This window comes from Bos indicus, chromosome 4, assembly GCF_029378745.1.
Source record: "Bos indicus isolate NIAB-ARS_2022 breed Sahiwal x Tharparkar chromosome 4, NIAB-ARS_B.indTharparkar_mat_pri_1.0, whole genome shotgun sequence".
NCBI classification, from domain to species: Eukaryota; Metazoa; Chordata; class Mammalia; order Artiodactyla; family Bovidae; genus Bos; species Bos indicus.
Genome location: NC_091763.1, coordinates 23,327,715 through 23,345,088, shown reverse-complemented (window position 1 = coordinate 23,345,088; position 17,374 = coordinate 23,327,715). Strand labels below are relative to the sequence as shown.

Sequence of the window (17,374 nt, the reverse complement as noted above, 5' to 3'; positions counted from 1 at the left end):
AAAATCTATGTCCTATTGGCTTTAAAAATAAAATCTATTGGTTCAATAATTCACTTGACCTTGGAGTCTAATTATATTTTTAAATTCTAACAAAAATAGGCTTATTATAATGTTTGAGGATAGATATTAATTTTATCAATATTATTCAGACATATTTTAGAACAGAAAGTTTCTATAGGCTTACCACGCCAAATAATTTTTATCTTCCATGATGTTAATAACTGTCCTATTTTCTTTATTTGATTAGTTTCTCTATTCCTATATAACTAATTAATTTTCAAATCTTCCACCCTAAATTCTGGTTTAGAAACTTGTGCTCTTCATCCATTCCCTCATCTTTTCATTGTTAGTTACCTTCCCCTTTTATCTTAATTGCTCAGTCTTTGAAATCACTATTTTTAGACATTAGAGTTCCAAGACAGAACTTTGAATTATAATATTGTTAAATTTTACAACTTGTTCTCTTTTGTCTTTTATTTGACATCTGAGACATCTACTACAGGCTTCCAAGGTGGCACAGTGGTAAAGAATCAGCCTACCAGTGCAGGAGATGAGACACAAGAGACAGGGGTTTGAGAAAGACCCCCTGCAGGAGGAAACAACAACCCACTCTATATTCTTACCTGGGAAATCCCATGGACAGAGGAGCCTGGCCATCTACAGTCCACTGGGTCCCAAAGAGTTGGACATGACTGAGCACATCTTCTACATCTATGATGACTTTTTTTTTTTTACTCTTTCTAGCATAGTTTGCACTTCACAGAGACTCCATTTTGTTCTCAACACCATCCTTATTTACCTTTATTATTATTTCATAGCTTGAAACTTTCCTCTTAGTTATAAGATTCCCCTTCCTCCTTTCCTGCTTTCTGGTTTCTTCCAAAATACTTTGCCTTGATTTGAAACAACTGCTTGGTGCTTGTGGGTAGGTGAGTGGGTGGGTGAGGTTTAAGCCTGACTCATGAGAGGTGAGGAAGAGGGAGTTCACTTTTCTCAGTGTTCAGTGTATACACCTTCGTGTGATTACAGTCTGTTTGGTATGATACACCTACCATCAGAATACCTGACTACCCGGAGCTCAGAGCCCCTGTGGTTTGACTGCTGTAAAGGTCAGAGATCCAGTATCCTATAAATTAGGGGGTTGGCATACCCTCAGGTCCAAGGTGTTAGGGGTTGAACTTAAAGGACTAATTTATCTTCATGAAAAAGTTAGTTTCCCTTTCTGTGTGAATCTGTGCCTCCTCTTCACCGCCAGCTTAAGTTTATATTCCTTAGGTTTCTCAGTCAGTCCCCATGTGTTTTCCAGCTTCTAAAATTTTATGATTCTTATTTCCCCTCACGTTTCCTTTGTACTTGTGGGTTTATGCCCGTTTCATCCCTAACTGTTGCTGGTGGACTTTCAATAGAAAGATAGCATAAATTCACATCTTTAATATTTCATATTTTGCACAACACCACTACAATTTTAAATTAGGAAAGTAGACTTACTTTTGAAAATAGAAGTTTTAGAATTCCTATGTCTAATCCAGGATCAAAGAAAATGTTTGTCTTTGATTTATACTTGATGAGATTTGGACTATTGGATACTTAGTGCTCAATATATGTATGTTACTTTTATTATTGCTATAATAATTAAAACTTGAAATTCTCCAGCTTTCTTCCCTGATGAATTTGAATTTGTAGACAGCCGTTAACTGCTGTTAATGTGTTTAGAAATCAACACTAAAAATATACTAGGGCTTCTATTTCATTCAGTAGTAAAATTGTTTCTGTGGATCTGAGAGAGGAGGTGTTGAGGCAAGGAAAACGACTTTATTTGGAAAGCCAGGTGACTGAGAAGATGGCAGGCTACTGCCTCAAAATAAACTATCTTATCAGGGTCTGGAGGCCAGGTTCTTTTATAGATCAGAAATGGAGGGGAGGTGAGGAAGCAGAGTAAAACGGCTATTAATCTTGCAAACATCTTCTAGAATGGCAAGCCTCTGGCAGGGGATGTGTTAATTTCTTCCTTCCTGCCAATTACAGGTGGATCTAGTTCTGAACAAAGGTGGTTCAACAGTCAGGTAGAGGGACAGGATTCTCTGAGGCAGCCCATTCCGTATGATAATAATAACAAAAGCAACTAAAAGCAAGTCCAAGAAACAGTGCCAACATGGAGTCAGAATTGGCTTCTTTTCTGCAACAAAGTGTTTTCAGATCAACTTTCCTGCTCAAAACAACTAGAACATTTAAACTCTATATATATTAAAAACATTGTTTGTAAATTTTAGGAAACTTATCAAGACAACATTGTCCAACTTGTGGGTAAATTTTGTGGGAGTGGGGAGCCAGGTTTTTGCCAATATTTTTAAACTATAGTTTCTTAGATGGCTGAGAGGCTGAAAAGGTAAGGAGCTTTGGTAGGCAGATCTTGGGGGAAAAACTTGAATTCTGGACTCTTTCTAGCAAGTGTATTATGCTTCTAAGTGTGGTGTAAATTTCCAGTTTCTTTATAATGGATAACTTTGAGTACTTTGTTATGATCAACTACTCATACATCTTCCTTTTCTGAAGTATCTGCTTGACTTTTTTGCCTCTTTCTTAAAAGCATTGTTTTTTTTATTACTGAGTTATATGATCTGTTCATAATATTCTAGAAACAAGTCCTTTGCTATATAGATGTGTGTTCTGAAAATATTTTTTCAAATCTGCAGCTGACTTATTTTATTAATAGTCTTTTTTTTTGATGAACGGAAGTTCTAATTTCGATGAATTTTAATTTATCTACTGAAAAATACAGTCTTTGATGGTTCATATTAGCTTACGTTGATTTATGAGGATGTTGTCTTATATTTTCTTCTAGAATCTTTAAAGCTCTGCCTTAATGTAATTCAGTTTGAGCTAATGTTCATACTTGGTGTGAAGTAAGGGTCATGGTAATTTTTTAGCATGAATATCCATCCAGCTGTTCCATCATCATTTTCTGTAAAGACTTTTCTTATCTCACTGAGTTGTTTTGACCTTTGTTGACCGTACATGTATGGATCTCTGTCGCCTATAGCTCCTGTTATTTTATTTGCATAGTCAGGATGCCACTGTCCTGATTCCTTGGATTTTTATCAACTCTTGAAGTTAGGTAATGTAAATCCTTCAGGTTTGTTTTTTTCTTTTCAAAGTTTGGATATTCCATGTTTATTTTTTTAATTTTTATATTTGTGTGCTTAGTCGCTCAGTCATGTCCAACTTTTTGAAACCCTTTGGACTGTAGCTCACCAGGCTCCTCTATCCATGGGCTTTCCCAGGCATTGCCATTTCCTCCTTGATGGGATCTTCCAGGCCCAGGGATTGAACCCAAGTCTCCTGTGTCTTCTGCATTGCCAGAAGATACTTATCTGCTGAGTCATCAGTCATGTGATTATTTAAAACAAAGCTGCTGTTATTTTTGTTGAGATTGTCTCCCTTATATGGAACAATCTGTGAAGAATTTACATTTTAATATTAAATGTTCAATTCATTAACATAGTATATCTTTATAGGTTTTATATAGTTTTTCTTGGTGGTTTTATACGTTTTGCACAAAGGTCTTGTCCAATGCGATAAATTTTTCTTATGTATTTAGGTTTTTGGATATTATTGTAAAAGGTATATTTTATGTTTCAATTTCTAATTGTTCTTTGTAAGTTATAAAACTGCAATTGCCTTTTTATCTTACCACATCACTGAATATGTATACATATATATATTTATATGTAAACGTATATATCAGTATTTATACATTATAATTTCTAATATAATATATAACCTATGTTATATAAGATGTAATACTTAACATAGTTATATTAGTTATATAAGTTCTAATATAGGTGTAATAAATATGATATATATGTTTTAATGTAAGACATTGCTCTCTCTCTCTCTCTATATATATATATATGATGGGGTTTCCCTAGTAGCTCAGATGGTAAGAGCAGGAGACCCAGGTTAGATCCCTGGGAAGATCCTCTGGAGAAGGGAATGGCAACCCAATCCAGTATTCTTGCCTGGAGAATTCCATGGACAGAGGAGTCTGGTGGGCTACAATCCATGGGTTTGCAGAGTCAGACATGACTGAGCAACTAACACTTTCACTTTCATATATATGTATATAACATATTTGTTATGTAAGTTCTAATACATATGTAAGTTCTTATATATATGAAATATGTATTTTTATATATAAGTTCCAATTCTTTGTGATGATTCAACAGCATTTTGTAAACATACAAATGCATTATTTGTAATTAAAGATAGTTTTAATAATTATTTTCTTATATGTATGCCAACTGCTTGCTGCTTCTCTGTGACAGCACCTTTCAGTGTTAGCCCCCCTGCCACACACCCTTCTCTTCAATGATTACTGCTGCTGCCTGTCATCACCATGGATTATGAAAAGGTCCTTTTTTTCTTGGGTCAGTACCATCTGATTAATCTTCTAGGCTTGTACTTCGGATAGGTAGAGGCTGCCTCTTGTGCAAACTCTATTTTCAAGTCAGGCTAGTGAAGAAAAGGTATCTAACTTTTCATCTGTTATGGTGCTTTATAAGTCTGGCTTTTAGAATCTAGGAAGAAGTTTCAGATGCTGCCCAAAATGAATGGCAGATACCCACAAATTCACACCACGTGTGTGTGTGTCTTTGAGTTCATATTTCCATGAAAACTTACCAGTAGGCATAGGTTTTCCACCTAGCAGAGCAGTATGAAATTGTTTGGCATTAATTAATCCTTATGCCAATAAAGATTAACAGAGTCACAGCTGTCCCTCATTCTAAAATATAGTTAGGCTTTTGGGAAGTCCTTGCCTTGTTCCTGGCATTTAACCCCTTCTTTGAGTGGTGCAAGAATTCTTGCCACTTAAAAAGATATTTTTATCATTTTATGCTATACTAGAAAATCTTTTTTGTTTTGTTTGTTTTTTATAAAATTTATTTTAATTGGAGGCTAATTACTTTACAATATTGTGGTGGGTTTTGCCATACATTCACATGAATCAGCCATGGGTGTACATGTGTTCCCCATTCTGAACCCCCCTCCCACCTCCTTCCCCATCCAATCCCTCAGGGTCATCCCAGTGCACCAGCCCTGAGCACCCTGTCTCATGCATCAAACCTGGACTGGTTCACATATAATATATATATATTTCACATATAATATACATGTTTCAATGCTATTCTCTCAAATCATCCCACCCTCGCCTTCTCCCACAGAGTCCAAAAGTTTGTTCTTTACATCTGTGTCTCTATTGCTATCTTGCATATAGGGTCATCGTTACCATCTTTCTAGATTCCATATATATGCATTAATATACTGTACTAGGGACTTCCTGGTGGCTCAGATGGTAAAGCGTCTGTCTACAATGCGGGAGACCCAGGTTCAATCCCTGGGTTGGGAAGATCACCTGGAGAAGGAAATGGCACCCCACTCCAGTACTATTGCCTGGAAAATCCCATGGACAGAGGAGCCTGGTAGGCTATAGCCCACGGGGTCAAAAAGCATTGGACACGACTGAGCGACTTCACTTTCATGTTCATATTGTACTGGTGTTTTTCTTTCTGACTTACTTCACTCTGTATAATAGGCTCCAGTTTCATCCAACTCATTAGAACTGATTCAAATACACTCTTTTAATAGCTGAGTAATATTCCATTGTGTATATGTACCACAGCTTTCTTATCCATTTGTCTGCCGATGGACATCCAGATTGCTTCCATGTCCTGGCTATTATAAACAGTGCTGCGATGAACATTGGGGTACGGGTATCTCTTTCAATTCTGGTTTCCTCGGTGTGTATACCCAGCAGTGGGATTGCTGGGTCATAAGGCAGTTCTATTTCCAGTTTTTTAAGGAATCTCCACACTGTTCTCCATAGGGGCTGTACTAGTTTGCAATCCCACCAACAGTGTAAGAGGATTCCCTTTTCTCCACACCCTCTCCAGCATTTATTGCTTGTAGACTTTTGGATAGCAGCCATTCTGACTGGGGTGAGATAGTACCTCATTGTGGTTTTTCTTTTTTCTATTTTTTTTTAATTAATTTTATTTTATTTTTAAACTTTACATAATTGTATTAGTTTTGCCAAATACCAAAATGAATCCACCACAGGTATACATGTGTTCCCCATCCTGAACCCTCCTCCCTCCTCCCTCCCCATACCATCCCTCTGGGTCGTCCCAGTGCACTAGCCCCAAGCATCCAGTATCGTGCATTGAACCTGGACTGGCATCTCGTTTCATACATGATATTTTACATGTTTCAATGTCATTCTCCCAAATCTTCCCACCCTCTCCCTCTCCCACAAAGTCCATAAGACTGTTCTATACGTCAGTGTCTCTTTTGCTGTCTCGTATACAGGGTTATCGTTACCATCTTTCTAAATTCCATATATATGCGTTAGTATACTGTATTTATGTTTTTCCTTCTGGCTTACTTCACTCTGTATAATAGGCTCCAGTTTCATCCACCTCATTAGAACTGATTCAAATGTATTCTTTTTAATGGCATTGTGGTTTTGATTTGTATTTCTCTGACAGTGATGTGGAGCATCTTTTCATATGTTTGTTAACCACCTGTATGTCTTCTTTGGAGAAATGTCTGTTTAGTTCTTTGGCCCATTTTTTGATTGGGTCATTTATTTTTCTGGAATTGAGCTACAGGAGTTGCTTGTATATTTTTGAGATTAATTCTTTGTCAGTTGCTTCATTTACTATTATTTTCTCCCATTCTGAAGGCTGTCTTTTCACTTTGCTTATAGTTTCCTTCATTGTGCAAAAGCTTAATTAGGTCCCATTTGTTTATTTTTGTTTTTATTTCCATTACTCTGGGAGGTGGGTCAATAAAGGATCCTGCTATGATTTACATCAGAGTGTGTTTCGCCTATGTTTTCCTCTAGGAATATGACAGTTTCTGGTCTTACATTTAGATCTTTAATCCATTTTGAGTTTATTTTTGTGTATGGTGTTAGAAAATGTTCTAGTTTCATTCTTTACAAGTGGTTGACCAGTTTTCCCAGCAGCACTTGTTAAAGAGATTGTCTTTTCTCCATTGTATATTCTTGCCTCCTTTGTCAAAGATAAGGTGTCCATAGGTGCATGGATTTATCTCTGGGCTTTCTGTTTTGTTCCATTGATCTCTATTTCTGTCTTTGTGTCAGTACCATACTATCTGGATGACTGTAGCTTTGTAGTATACTAGAAAATCTTGAAATGCATGGTATCTTTGTTGTGATAAGTTCTTTTTTTCTTCCTGAATTTTATTATTTAGTACATAAGAACAATTATCATGGTTTTCAAGATATTTATGTCATTAAGCAAGCCCTAACATTGTATCCTTTAATTCAATAGGTATACATTTTCCCCTTACTTTTCAACATCTTTAAAGTCTGTTTCCATTTTATAATAAATAGGACATCATAGCTAGGTTGGTAGCATTTTTTTTTTCCTTTTAATGATATGCAGGCTAGTTTTCATCACTGACTCAATGGACATGAGTTTGAGTAAACTCCAGCAGATAGTGAAGGACAGGTAAGTCTAAAGTCTTGTAGTTCCTGCTGTCACAAAGAGTCGGACATGATTTAACAACGGAACAACAGCAGGCTAGTTTTGCATCTTATAAATATCTTAGAATTTTTTAAATATAATACTCATTTTTAAACATGAAAAATAATGAGTTACAGATTAAAGTCATTTCATAACTATGTCTCCTAGTTGTCACTGTCTTTAGTTCATGTTATAAGCCTCAGACATCAAGACTCTTCAGGAAATTATACAAACCCAACACAACCCTCATTTCCATTCCTCTATTTTTACAGCTGTGGCATTCTTCTCTGTTTATCTCAGCCCAGCACCTGCAGCCTTTTCTGTAGTCTCCTCATGGTGTGTGAGCTCTTCAAGGGGTCCTTAGGCCAGCCATGGACCTCTGCCATGCTGCTTTCCTGAGCTCTCTGCGGTGGAGCCAACAGCATCATTTTCATGTTTGATTAGTTCAAAAATTGGTTACCCCATGAAACTAACCCTCAGATTTAAACAAATATATCATTATACCCATGACAATAACATAGTTTTGTTTCTGCATCTTCTATCAGAAAAATTCCCTTATTTTACACTAAGTTTTCCTTTCACATGCTGTCTAATGATCAGTCAGATCAATGGCTTATCTGTGTGCCATGACCTATAGCTTTTGATACATGTTTGTGTGTGTCATCTTGCTTAACTTTTACAACAAATATGTGTCTTAGGACATGGTGAGGATTCTCATAGTATAGATAAGAAAGCAGTGTTTGAGCTCACATAACAGTGGATGGCAGTTTTCAGATTATAATTGATCTCCAAACCTCTAAATCAGTTATTTCTTCTTATCCACACTGTTCTTTAATATCCAGACTCTGAATGTCTAAACTCCTTCTCTTCCTTTATTTTTGAATTTCCATTTAATGATCTTGTAAAAAAATTTGAGCAAACAATAGCAGTTTGTCATGATTCTAGCTGAATAACAAAAATCAGTAGAACTTATATCTGATATCCAGTACTGTTATTAATGATTAATGATTAATTCACGTTGAAAGCTTAAATGATCCCATAAATCAGTTACTTGAAGGTGGGGAGGGATTTAGTAGTATTTATTTCTGACAGAAAATAATTTTTCAAGAGTATGCCTTATTCCAGCATTGATCTTACTCACCTCTAATCTTCTTTTCAACACCTCTTTTATTTCTAGTTATGTTTCGCCTCTATGACACAGATGGAAATGGCTTCCTGGACAGCTCGGTAATTTTTTTCTTCAAATTTTCTGTGAAAATTTAAGAGTAGTTTGTTCTGAAAAGTGCAATGAATAAATTTATAGCTATTACCACAGAAGACACAATATAATTTCCATGCACTGATACAACATTTTTATCATCTGACTTTTTGAAAGCAAGTGATCAGAGGAAACTATTAGGATTATAGTTGTTCTATTAAATAAGTTTACTACAGAAAAGTGACTTTTTATACAAAGAAAGATAAAAAAGACCCCAGCCCTGTCTGAATAAAGTGTAAGAGAAAGATGAGGGCAATGCTTTAAAAAGATCTCTCTCTATATATATCAATGAGATTTGACACTTAGGAAAATGTCAAGAACACAGGTAGAATTTAAAGGAGTTATAAAGTCAATTCAGTCATTTTATTATTTTCCCACTTTTTAAAGAGGCTTCTCAGGTGGTACAGTGGTAATGAATCCTCCTGCCAAAGAAGGAGACACAGGTTTGATCCCTGGGTGGGGAAGATCCCCTGAGGAAAGCATGACAACCCACTCCAGTATTCTTGCCTGGAGAACCCCATGAACATAGGAGCCTGGTAGGCTACAGTCCACGGGGTCGCAGAGAGTTAGACATGACAACGCATAGCACCCACACACATTTTAAAAGTACTCTTAGTCTCATGCTGCTGCTAAGTCACTTCAGTCGTGTCCGACTCTGTGCAACCCCATAGATGGCAGCCCACCAGGCTCCCCCATCCCTGGGATTCTCCAGGCAAGAACACTGGAGTGGGTTGCCATTTCCTTCTCCAATGCATGAAAGTAAAAAGTGAAAATGAAGTCGCTCAGTCGTGTCTGACTCCTAGTGACCCCATGGACTGCAGCCCACCAGGCCCCTCCATCCATGGGATTTTCCAGGCAAGAGTACTGGAGTGGGGTGCTTAGTCTCATATGTTGATAAAATAGGCCGTTATCTTTAAAATTGCTTTGGTAAACTTCCCTTTGAAAAACACCTTATCCCATTTTACACTCTATCTATAGTTTTAGTTATAAAAAGAAATAGAAGAAAATATAATCTCACAGAAAGCAATAAATATTTATTTTATTCATAATATAGGCATATCATTCACAGCTTTCAAGGAGTAGTTAGCTTCTTAGTTCTCAAATCAGAACCTTATAAATATATCTGTTTAACAGATGAATGTATATATGTATTTCAGATATATTTTCTGCCTAACATTTTGTATATTATATCATGTCCTATTGTATGAAGAAAATATAAGAATATTACTGAAAGAATAAGTGTCAGATTATGGAAATTTTGAAGTACATAGGTACCTATAAAAACAAATGTTTCAATATACTGAATACTGATTAAAACAAACACTTCTGACAACGAGTTTTTCTCATCATCTGATGTACTTCCCAATGGCAGAACTCAAACAGATTTTTACAAGCAGAGCAATGAAGTTGGACATACATTAATGTAACACTGAGTAGGATAATGGTACATTAGCTTCTCCACAGAGAGATAAAAATATACAATTGCTCATTTAGAAATCTGAGTTGATGCTGTGATTGTGGGATTTCTTATGCTAGGGTATTTCTAATTTTTCAAATACTGTTATCTTTAGTGCCTAGTAGTGTTCAGTTTTCCACTTAGGAATATTAAGCTGCATGATACATTCGCTCATTTTCTGGGGGCATTTCATGGCTAGTCATTTGGATTTCTTCTATATATGTCAATATGCTTATTGTAACACTTCTGATTATACTAATGTAAATTTATTTTAAAATCAGATTTGTTTTAATTTTTCTTTTTTAATAGTTCTATTACTTTATTTTAAAAATTAATTTATTTAAATAATTTTCTTTTTAATTAAAGAATGTGTCTTTACTAGACTTTTAGCCATGGGTTGGCAACTAATTTGAAAATCCAGTCAAATGCTTCTTTTGGTCTCTGGACATTTTTTGGTTAACATATAGTAGATTACTAACAATATTTATAATTATATTCTGAATATTATACAACAAGCTGAGGATAAATGTTTGCTTATGATTGAATTAGTCTTTTTTTTGTAAATAAAGCTCTATGGTTTTTGGCCACACAATTTTCTGCCCCAGGAGATTTTCTTCACCACCAGGTTGGAACTGCAATTCCAATGTCATTTTCTTAGAAATTTAAAGGCTTAGCTGTTCATATATTGGAAATACAGCAGAAGAAAATTAATACTTTGAGAAATGACCAGTATGTCTAATAATACTAGTTAATGTTATTGATTACTTGTCTCAGATAAGATCAATGTATTTTATATAATGTATTTAATCTTTGTAGCAACTCTATGAACTAGGTACTATTAGCATATCCATTTTTACTGAATCTTTGAGGGGTTAAATGACTTATCTGATATCACATGCCCATACAATAGCACACCCAAAATAGTTTCAATTTCTCAAAACATATCCAGAGACTTCAATGGTCCCAAATCATTGTTGTTTAGTCACTAAATCATGCACACTTCTTTTGCAGCCTCAAAGAGTGTAGCCCACCAGGCTCCTCTGAGCATGGGATTTCCCAAGCAAGAATACTGGAGTGGGTTGTCATTCCCTTTTCCAGGGGATCTTCCTGACCCAGGAATGGAACCTGCGTCTCCTGCATCTCTTTCATTGGCAGGCGGATTCTTAACCACTGAGCCACCAGGGAAGCCCAATGAGGGGATTGTCAGAAGTAGGAAGGTGTATATATGCAAAGATAAAGTACCTGGAAGATTAGTTACACACACACACACACACACACACACAGAAGTTGCTCAGTCGTGTCCGACTCTATGACCCCATGGATTCACACACATACATAAATTATAGTCTCTAATTCCAAAATAGTAATGTTAATTGCTCAGTCATGTCTCATTCTTTGCCACCCCACCCACTGTAGCCTGCCAGGCTCCTCTGTCCATGGTTTCTCCAGGCAAGAATACTGGAGTGGGTTACCGTTCCCTTCTCCAGAGGATCTTCCCAACCCAGGGATCGAACCTGGGTCCCCTGTGTTGCAGGCAGATTCTTTACCATCTGAGCTACAGCAAAGTCCTGATACTACACTTGATCCTGGTCAAATGTGTTTGAAATTTTTTCTTATCTGTAGTAAATAAACACATTTGTATTTGCGTTGTTTCTGAAACAGCCTATGTTATAAAAATAATACTTTTATGATTAGAGTTATATTTTCAGTTTCTCAGAGGGATGCACAAATCCTTCTATCAAGAGAACCTCTTTAACCATATTTTCTTCTTCATTTTTATTAACCATATATATTACATTAGAGATTTGAGTATATTTTATTAATATGCTTTTCAGCTTTCTTCTTTTATACTTCTTATACTTTAAATTATCATACTATAAAACACTACTTCTAATTATATCATTTACTGACTTAAAGTTATTAACATTCACAAACTACATTTAGTCTGTTCTAAAGATACAGAAGAATTAAAACATTAAATAAATCGGTATGAAAATATATTTTAAGTTATTTAGCCAAGGCATCTATATTAACCATCAGTTCTTCACAAAGTTGTTATTGAGCAGAAGAATGTGAAAATTCAACCTAAAATTCTGTCTCCTCATAAAATAAATTCTACATGCCTTAGCCTCCAAACCTTGACCTGAACACACCTCTAGCAGAGCAAATTATACCAATAAATGGCTAAAATAGTCAATATACATTCTCATTATATCAGAATAAAAATAAACCTCAGAGTTACCCTCAAATGCTTCCTCCCACCCTTCCACACCTGTTTTCAAGCTGTGGAGTAAGGATACTTGGAGGGAAGTTTGGAACAGAGGGAACAAGGGTGTGTGTACCTGTGGCTGATTCTTATCGAAGTTTGACAGAAAACAACAAAATTCTGTAAAGCAATTAACCTTCAGTTAAAGAACAAATAAAAAAAATGATAAGCTTGTGAAATTATGCATGCTCCTACTTTCATCAGATACTGCTTTCCAAACAAAACTTTTCCTAAAAATCTTCTGCTGGAAGGAAATCTTTCTTTGTATAATTGTGCCCTCTCCTGGTGAAGCTTTCTAGACAAAGTCCAGAAGGAGCAGATATTTAGTATAGTCGACTTCACAGTTGGCACAGTGGTAAAGAATCCTGCTGCCCATGCAGGAGACACAGGAGATGCTGGTTAGCTTCCTGGGTCGGGAAGATACCCTCGAGGAGGAATGGCAGCCCATTCTAGTATTCTTGCCTGGGAAATCCCATGGACAGAGGAGCCTGGAGGACTGTAGTTCATGGGGTCTCAAAGAGTTGGACATGACTGAGCATGCATGCATATGTTTACTTTTTATATAAAAGTAATCATTGCACTCTTTTAGTGTTTGAGCTACACGCTGAACAAATCAATTCCTGTAAGTCAAAGTTGAAGAACTTACTAAGACCTTGTATTCATCCTGTCTCTCTCCCTCTCCTCTCCTCCTCCAGGAACTAGAAAATATCATCAGTCAGATGATGCATGTGGCCGAGTACCTCGAATGGGACGTCACTGAACTGAATCCAGTAGGTATAGGGATGATTTAACTCTTGGCTACTTTCTAGAAGGCACTTGCTTCTTTCATCTTTTTTGCCATCCTAGTATGTAACTGGCATTTAATTTTATATTTTCATAACTCTTAAGTTACTATTTATAATCAGTAGTCAAAGTGGATTCTGAGTATAAAATAATGTATGTGGTTTTCTGAGGTTCTTAGCAGTGATATCTTGCTTTTCTTTCTCACGGAAATTAATCTGAATTGATGGTCTTAAATAAGTGTAAGTAAACAAGCTGTTGATGACACTACCAAGGTCATACCATGCCATGAAAAAGTCAAATAGATACGTATTTTAGGATCTGCATGTTTTCCCCTATTTGGGAATAGCTGGAGTAGTCGATCTGAAAGAGGAAGAGGTGATTGTGAAGATGATAATGATGGTTGTGCACAGAGCACTGTTGTCTTTCTTCTGTGTTATTTAAGGCTCGCAGCCCTCAGAGGTAGACACTACTGTTTGACTCATTTTACACATGAGGAAATTGAGACCCCAAAGGCTTCTGTTTTAATTTATTTTATTGCAGTGTAGTTGATTTACAATGTTGTGTTACATTCTACTGTACGGCAAAATGATTCAGTTATACTTGTATACACATTCTTTTCCATTATGGTTTATCACAGGATTGAGTAGAGTTCCTTGTGCTATCCAGTAAGACCTTGTAGTTTATCCATCCTGTGTATAATAGTTTGCATCTGGTAACCCCAAACTCCCAGTCCATCCTTCCCATCCACCCCCTTCCTACAAGCACAGTCTGTTCCCTGTGGCTGAGTCTGTTTCTGTTTCGTTGGTAAGTGCATTTGCATTATACTCTAGATTCCACATGTAAGTGGCATCATATGGTATTTGTCTTTGTCTGGCTGACTTGCTTTACATGATAATATTTAGGTCCATCCTTGTTGCTGCAAATGACACTATTTCATCATTTTTTGTGGCTGAGTAACAATGCATTGTGTCTATGTAACAGGTCTTATTTATCCACTTTTCCTTCAATGGACATTTAGGTTGCTTCCATGTCTTGGCTGTTGTAAAAAGTGCTGCAATAAATATTGGGGTGTATGTATCTTTTTGAATCATAGTTTCTTCCAGATACATGCTCAGGATTGCAGGGAGACTCCAAAATGTTAGTGAAAGTGAAGTTGCTCAGTCGTGTCCAACTCTTTGGAGACCACATGGCGTGTAGCCTACCAGGCTTCTCGGTCCATGGAATTTTCCAGGCAAGAATACTGGAGTGGGTTACCGTTTCCTTCTCCAGGAGATCTTCCTGACCCAGGGATTGAACCCAGGTCTCCGGCATTGTAGGCAGATGCTTTATCATCTGAGCCACCAGGGATGGTATTAGTGACTTGCTCCCAAACTCTCTAGCTAGTGAAAGATGGAGCTAGGAAACATTAATCATGTTGTTTAAAGAAACAGTATCGAACAGTGCCTATAAGAGCATAAAAACCTCTTGTTTCCATAGATTTATATCCAAGTTACCAATATTATTCAAATGTGTATTAAAACAAAAGTGGTTTGAAATTTTTACTTCAGTCACAGGTAATATTTGGGGGAAAGTTAATGAATGTTATTGATTTTAGTTTCTCTTGAAACCAACTCAATTTAGCAAATTGTACATTAGTTAAGTAAATACAAATCAATTTAATTTAAATGTTTTACATTTTATATGAATTCAAAGAGCCCATTTAACCACATAAATTCCCATTTATGCAGTCAGCTCCATGGTAATGGCATGATAATGTGATAGGAGAGCTCAAATCACATTTTCCTTGCGTTGCAAACTAGTGCAGTTAAAGTGCAACCAAATCAGTGCAATGCTGTGTACGGGGCCAGCACCATTCTTACTGGGATCAGGGTTGTCCAAGTTTTAACTCAGCTGGTTTTTCTTTTTCCTTTTTGAATGTGGAAATGCATATGTTGTGCACATAATGAGTGGCAGATATCATTAACAAAATTTCAGTTTGCATATGGAATAATAAAGTGGATGGTAACATATTTAATTAGAAGAATATTTCTTGATTCACTGTGATACTGTTTGCACTGAAATCAAAGGACTTCTTGTAAGTTCTGCTGCCTTTGTTGGTTGTGTTTATGTAAAACAGCTTTCTCTATCATACTTAATACCTGTGAATATAATTTATCTATTAATCAAGCCTCTTGTGCTTACTGGAGTAATAAAGGGAAGAGAACCATTTTTTTAGTCAGCTTTCTAAGCAGACGGAAGCACCACTACATCACAAGAAAAGTATTTGGTGGTGGTGGGGTTTGAGAAAATGGGGATCTGGATGCTCTGTGGAAGGGCTAGTGGTGGCTGTGTGGTCTAATTAGAACAAATACATACTGGAAAATGCGATTAATAAGCTAAATAGCAGTATTAGTCATTTGTGGCATATACTAATAAGTCTGTCCTTTCTGTGGGCAGTATGGAGTGTCAAGATAAAAGCTGCCTATGTGTGTAGCTGCTGTCATAATAACTGCCTCATCCTGCCTGATGATTCAGCAGCTCTCCCCGTTTCAAGTGTGTGTGTGCTTTTATATACATTGTTTGACTCTTAAGTTGGCGTGATAAATAACGAGAAGGATACATTTGATGTTGATGGCAGTTAGTAGGGGAGATGAGATGTCCTTGAACAGAGTTCTTAAAAACTAATCCAGGCTCTCCCATTAGATTTACTAAGTACGAAATGAATGGATCAGTTCTCTGAAACAAATGCTCTGTGTTTTAGTTCTCATCCCGTTTGTTCATTTCTGCTGGTTCATGAGAGTGCCTTCAAGAGGCAGGGCCTTTTAATCAGACCTTATGCCCAATTTTAAATGAATTCCCTTGTCCTTCGTTTTGAGAGTAATGAAACTATTACAGCATCATTTTTTCCCAAGAAGACTCTCCAGTACCTATAGATACATTTGTTTCTAGGAAGGAAAATTATCTGATTTTAAAATACTTCTTGAGGAAAAACACCAATCAACCAGGTTCAGCGATGTTGAGGCAAATGATCCTTCTATCAACAAACATATCAAGTATTCCATTCATTGCACCTTTTCAAATTTTTCTTCTAATGCGCTCTGTGTTTCTTTCTTGCCTTTTTTTTTTTTTTTAATGGATTAAAACTTCCATATTAGATAAAGGTGGTGAGTTACTTCCTTCCCTGGAGTCTTCCACATTTTCCTCTTTGGTGCCATTAGGTAGGAGGTACTACGCCTTTCCAGCAACAGTAATATAATTTCTGCTCATGTAACTTGGGGCTTCCCAGATGGCACTAGGGTAAAGGCTCTGCCTACCAGTGCAGGAGACACAAGAGACGTAGGTTTGATTCCTGGATCGGGAAGATTCCCTGGAGAAACACAGGGAAACACGCTCTAGTATTCTTACCTGGAGAGTCTCATGGGCAGAAGAGCCTGGTAGGCTACAGTCTATGAGGCCACAAAGTTGGACATGACTGACCCACTGAACATATAATATAACCCTAACGACAGCTATATTAAACTTACTATGTATGCTAGATACTCTTCAAGGATACTTAGACTATATTAGCACATCTAACTCTCACACCAACCCTTGGAGTTAACAACACATATTAGCACTATGCAGCCAAGAGGTAAATGTATTCCGCATACTGTGGAGAACACTTCGGGATACTGTATGCAAGTCATCTTTAGAAAAGAAATCTAATCCAAATGGTCTGATTGTTTAACTTCTTGGCTCTATTAAGTTCTGATAGGCAATTAAAAGCGACTTAATTCCCCTGCCCCATACCACTTAGCAAAGAATTATTTCAGCTCTTTGCCATGAAGTTAATTTGTTCAGTCATTATCTGGCATATATTTGAATAAAAAAAATAATCTAGAGACAGCAATTAAAGATCACTTTCATCCATAAATTAAAGGTACCTTTTTGTTTAAGCTCTGCCATTCAGTGAGAAAATATTAAAAAGTTAAGCAATTATGTCTAAAAGCTAGTCAGTATAAGTAGTCATGTTCTAGAAATCATAGCAAAACTACTATTATTCTCAATGACAGGATTAACATTGTAACAAATTATCTAGATAG

General features: G+C 36.5%; 1 protein-coding gene across 8 annotated transcripts in view; it reads left to right on the top strand.

Moving 5' to 3' along the window:
- The window catches only part of DGKB (diacylglycerol kinase beta), an 870,186-nt gene that overhangs the window by 243,690 nt on the left and 609,122 nt on the right, over positions 1 to 17,374 (top strand). For all 8 annotated transcript variants that reach the window (XM_019958478.2, XM_019958484.2, XM_019958481.2 and 5 more), the window contains 2 exons: positions 8,728 to 8,777; positions 13,226 to 13,300. In XM_019958478.2, the coding sequence (XP_019814037.1) occupies positions 8,728 to 8,777; positions 13,226 to 13,300 (125 nt within the window). The remainder of the gene's footprint in view (positions 1 to 8,727; positions 8,778 to 13,225; positions 13,301 to 17,374) is intronic.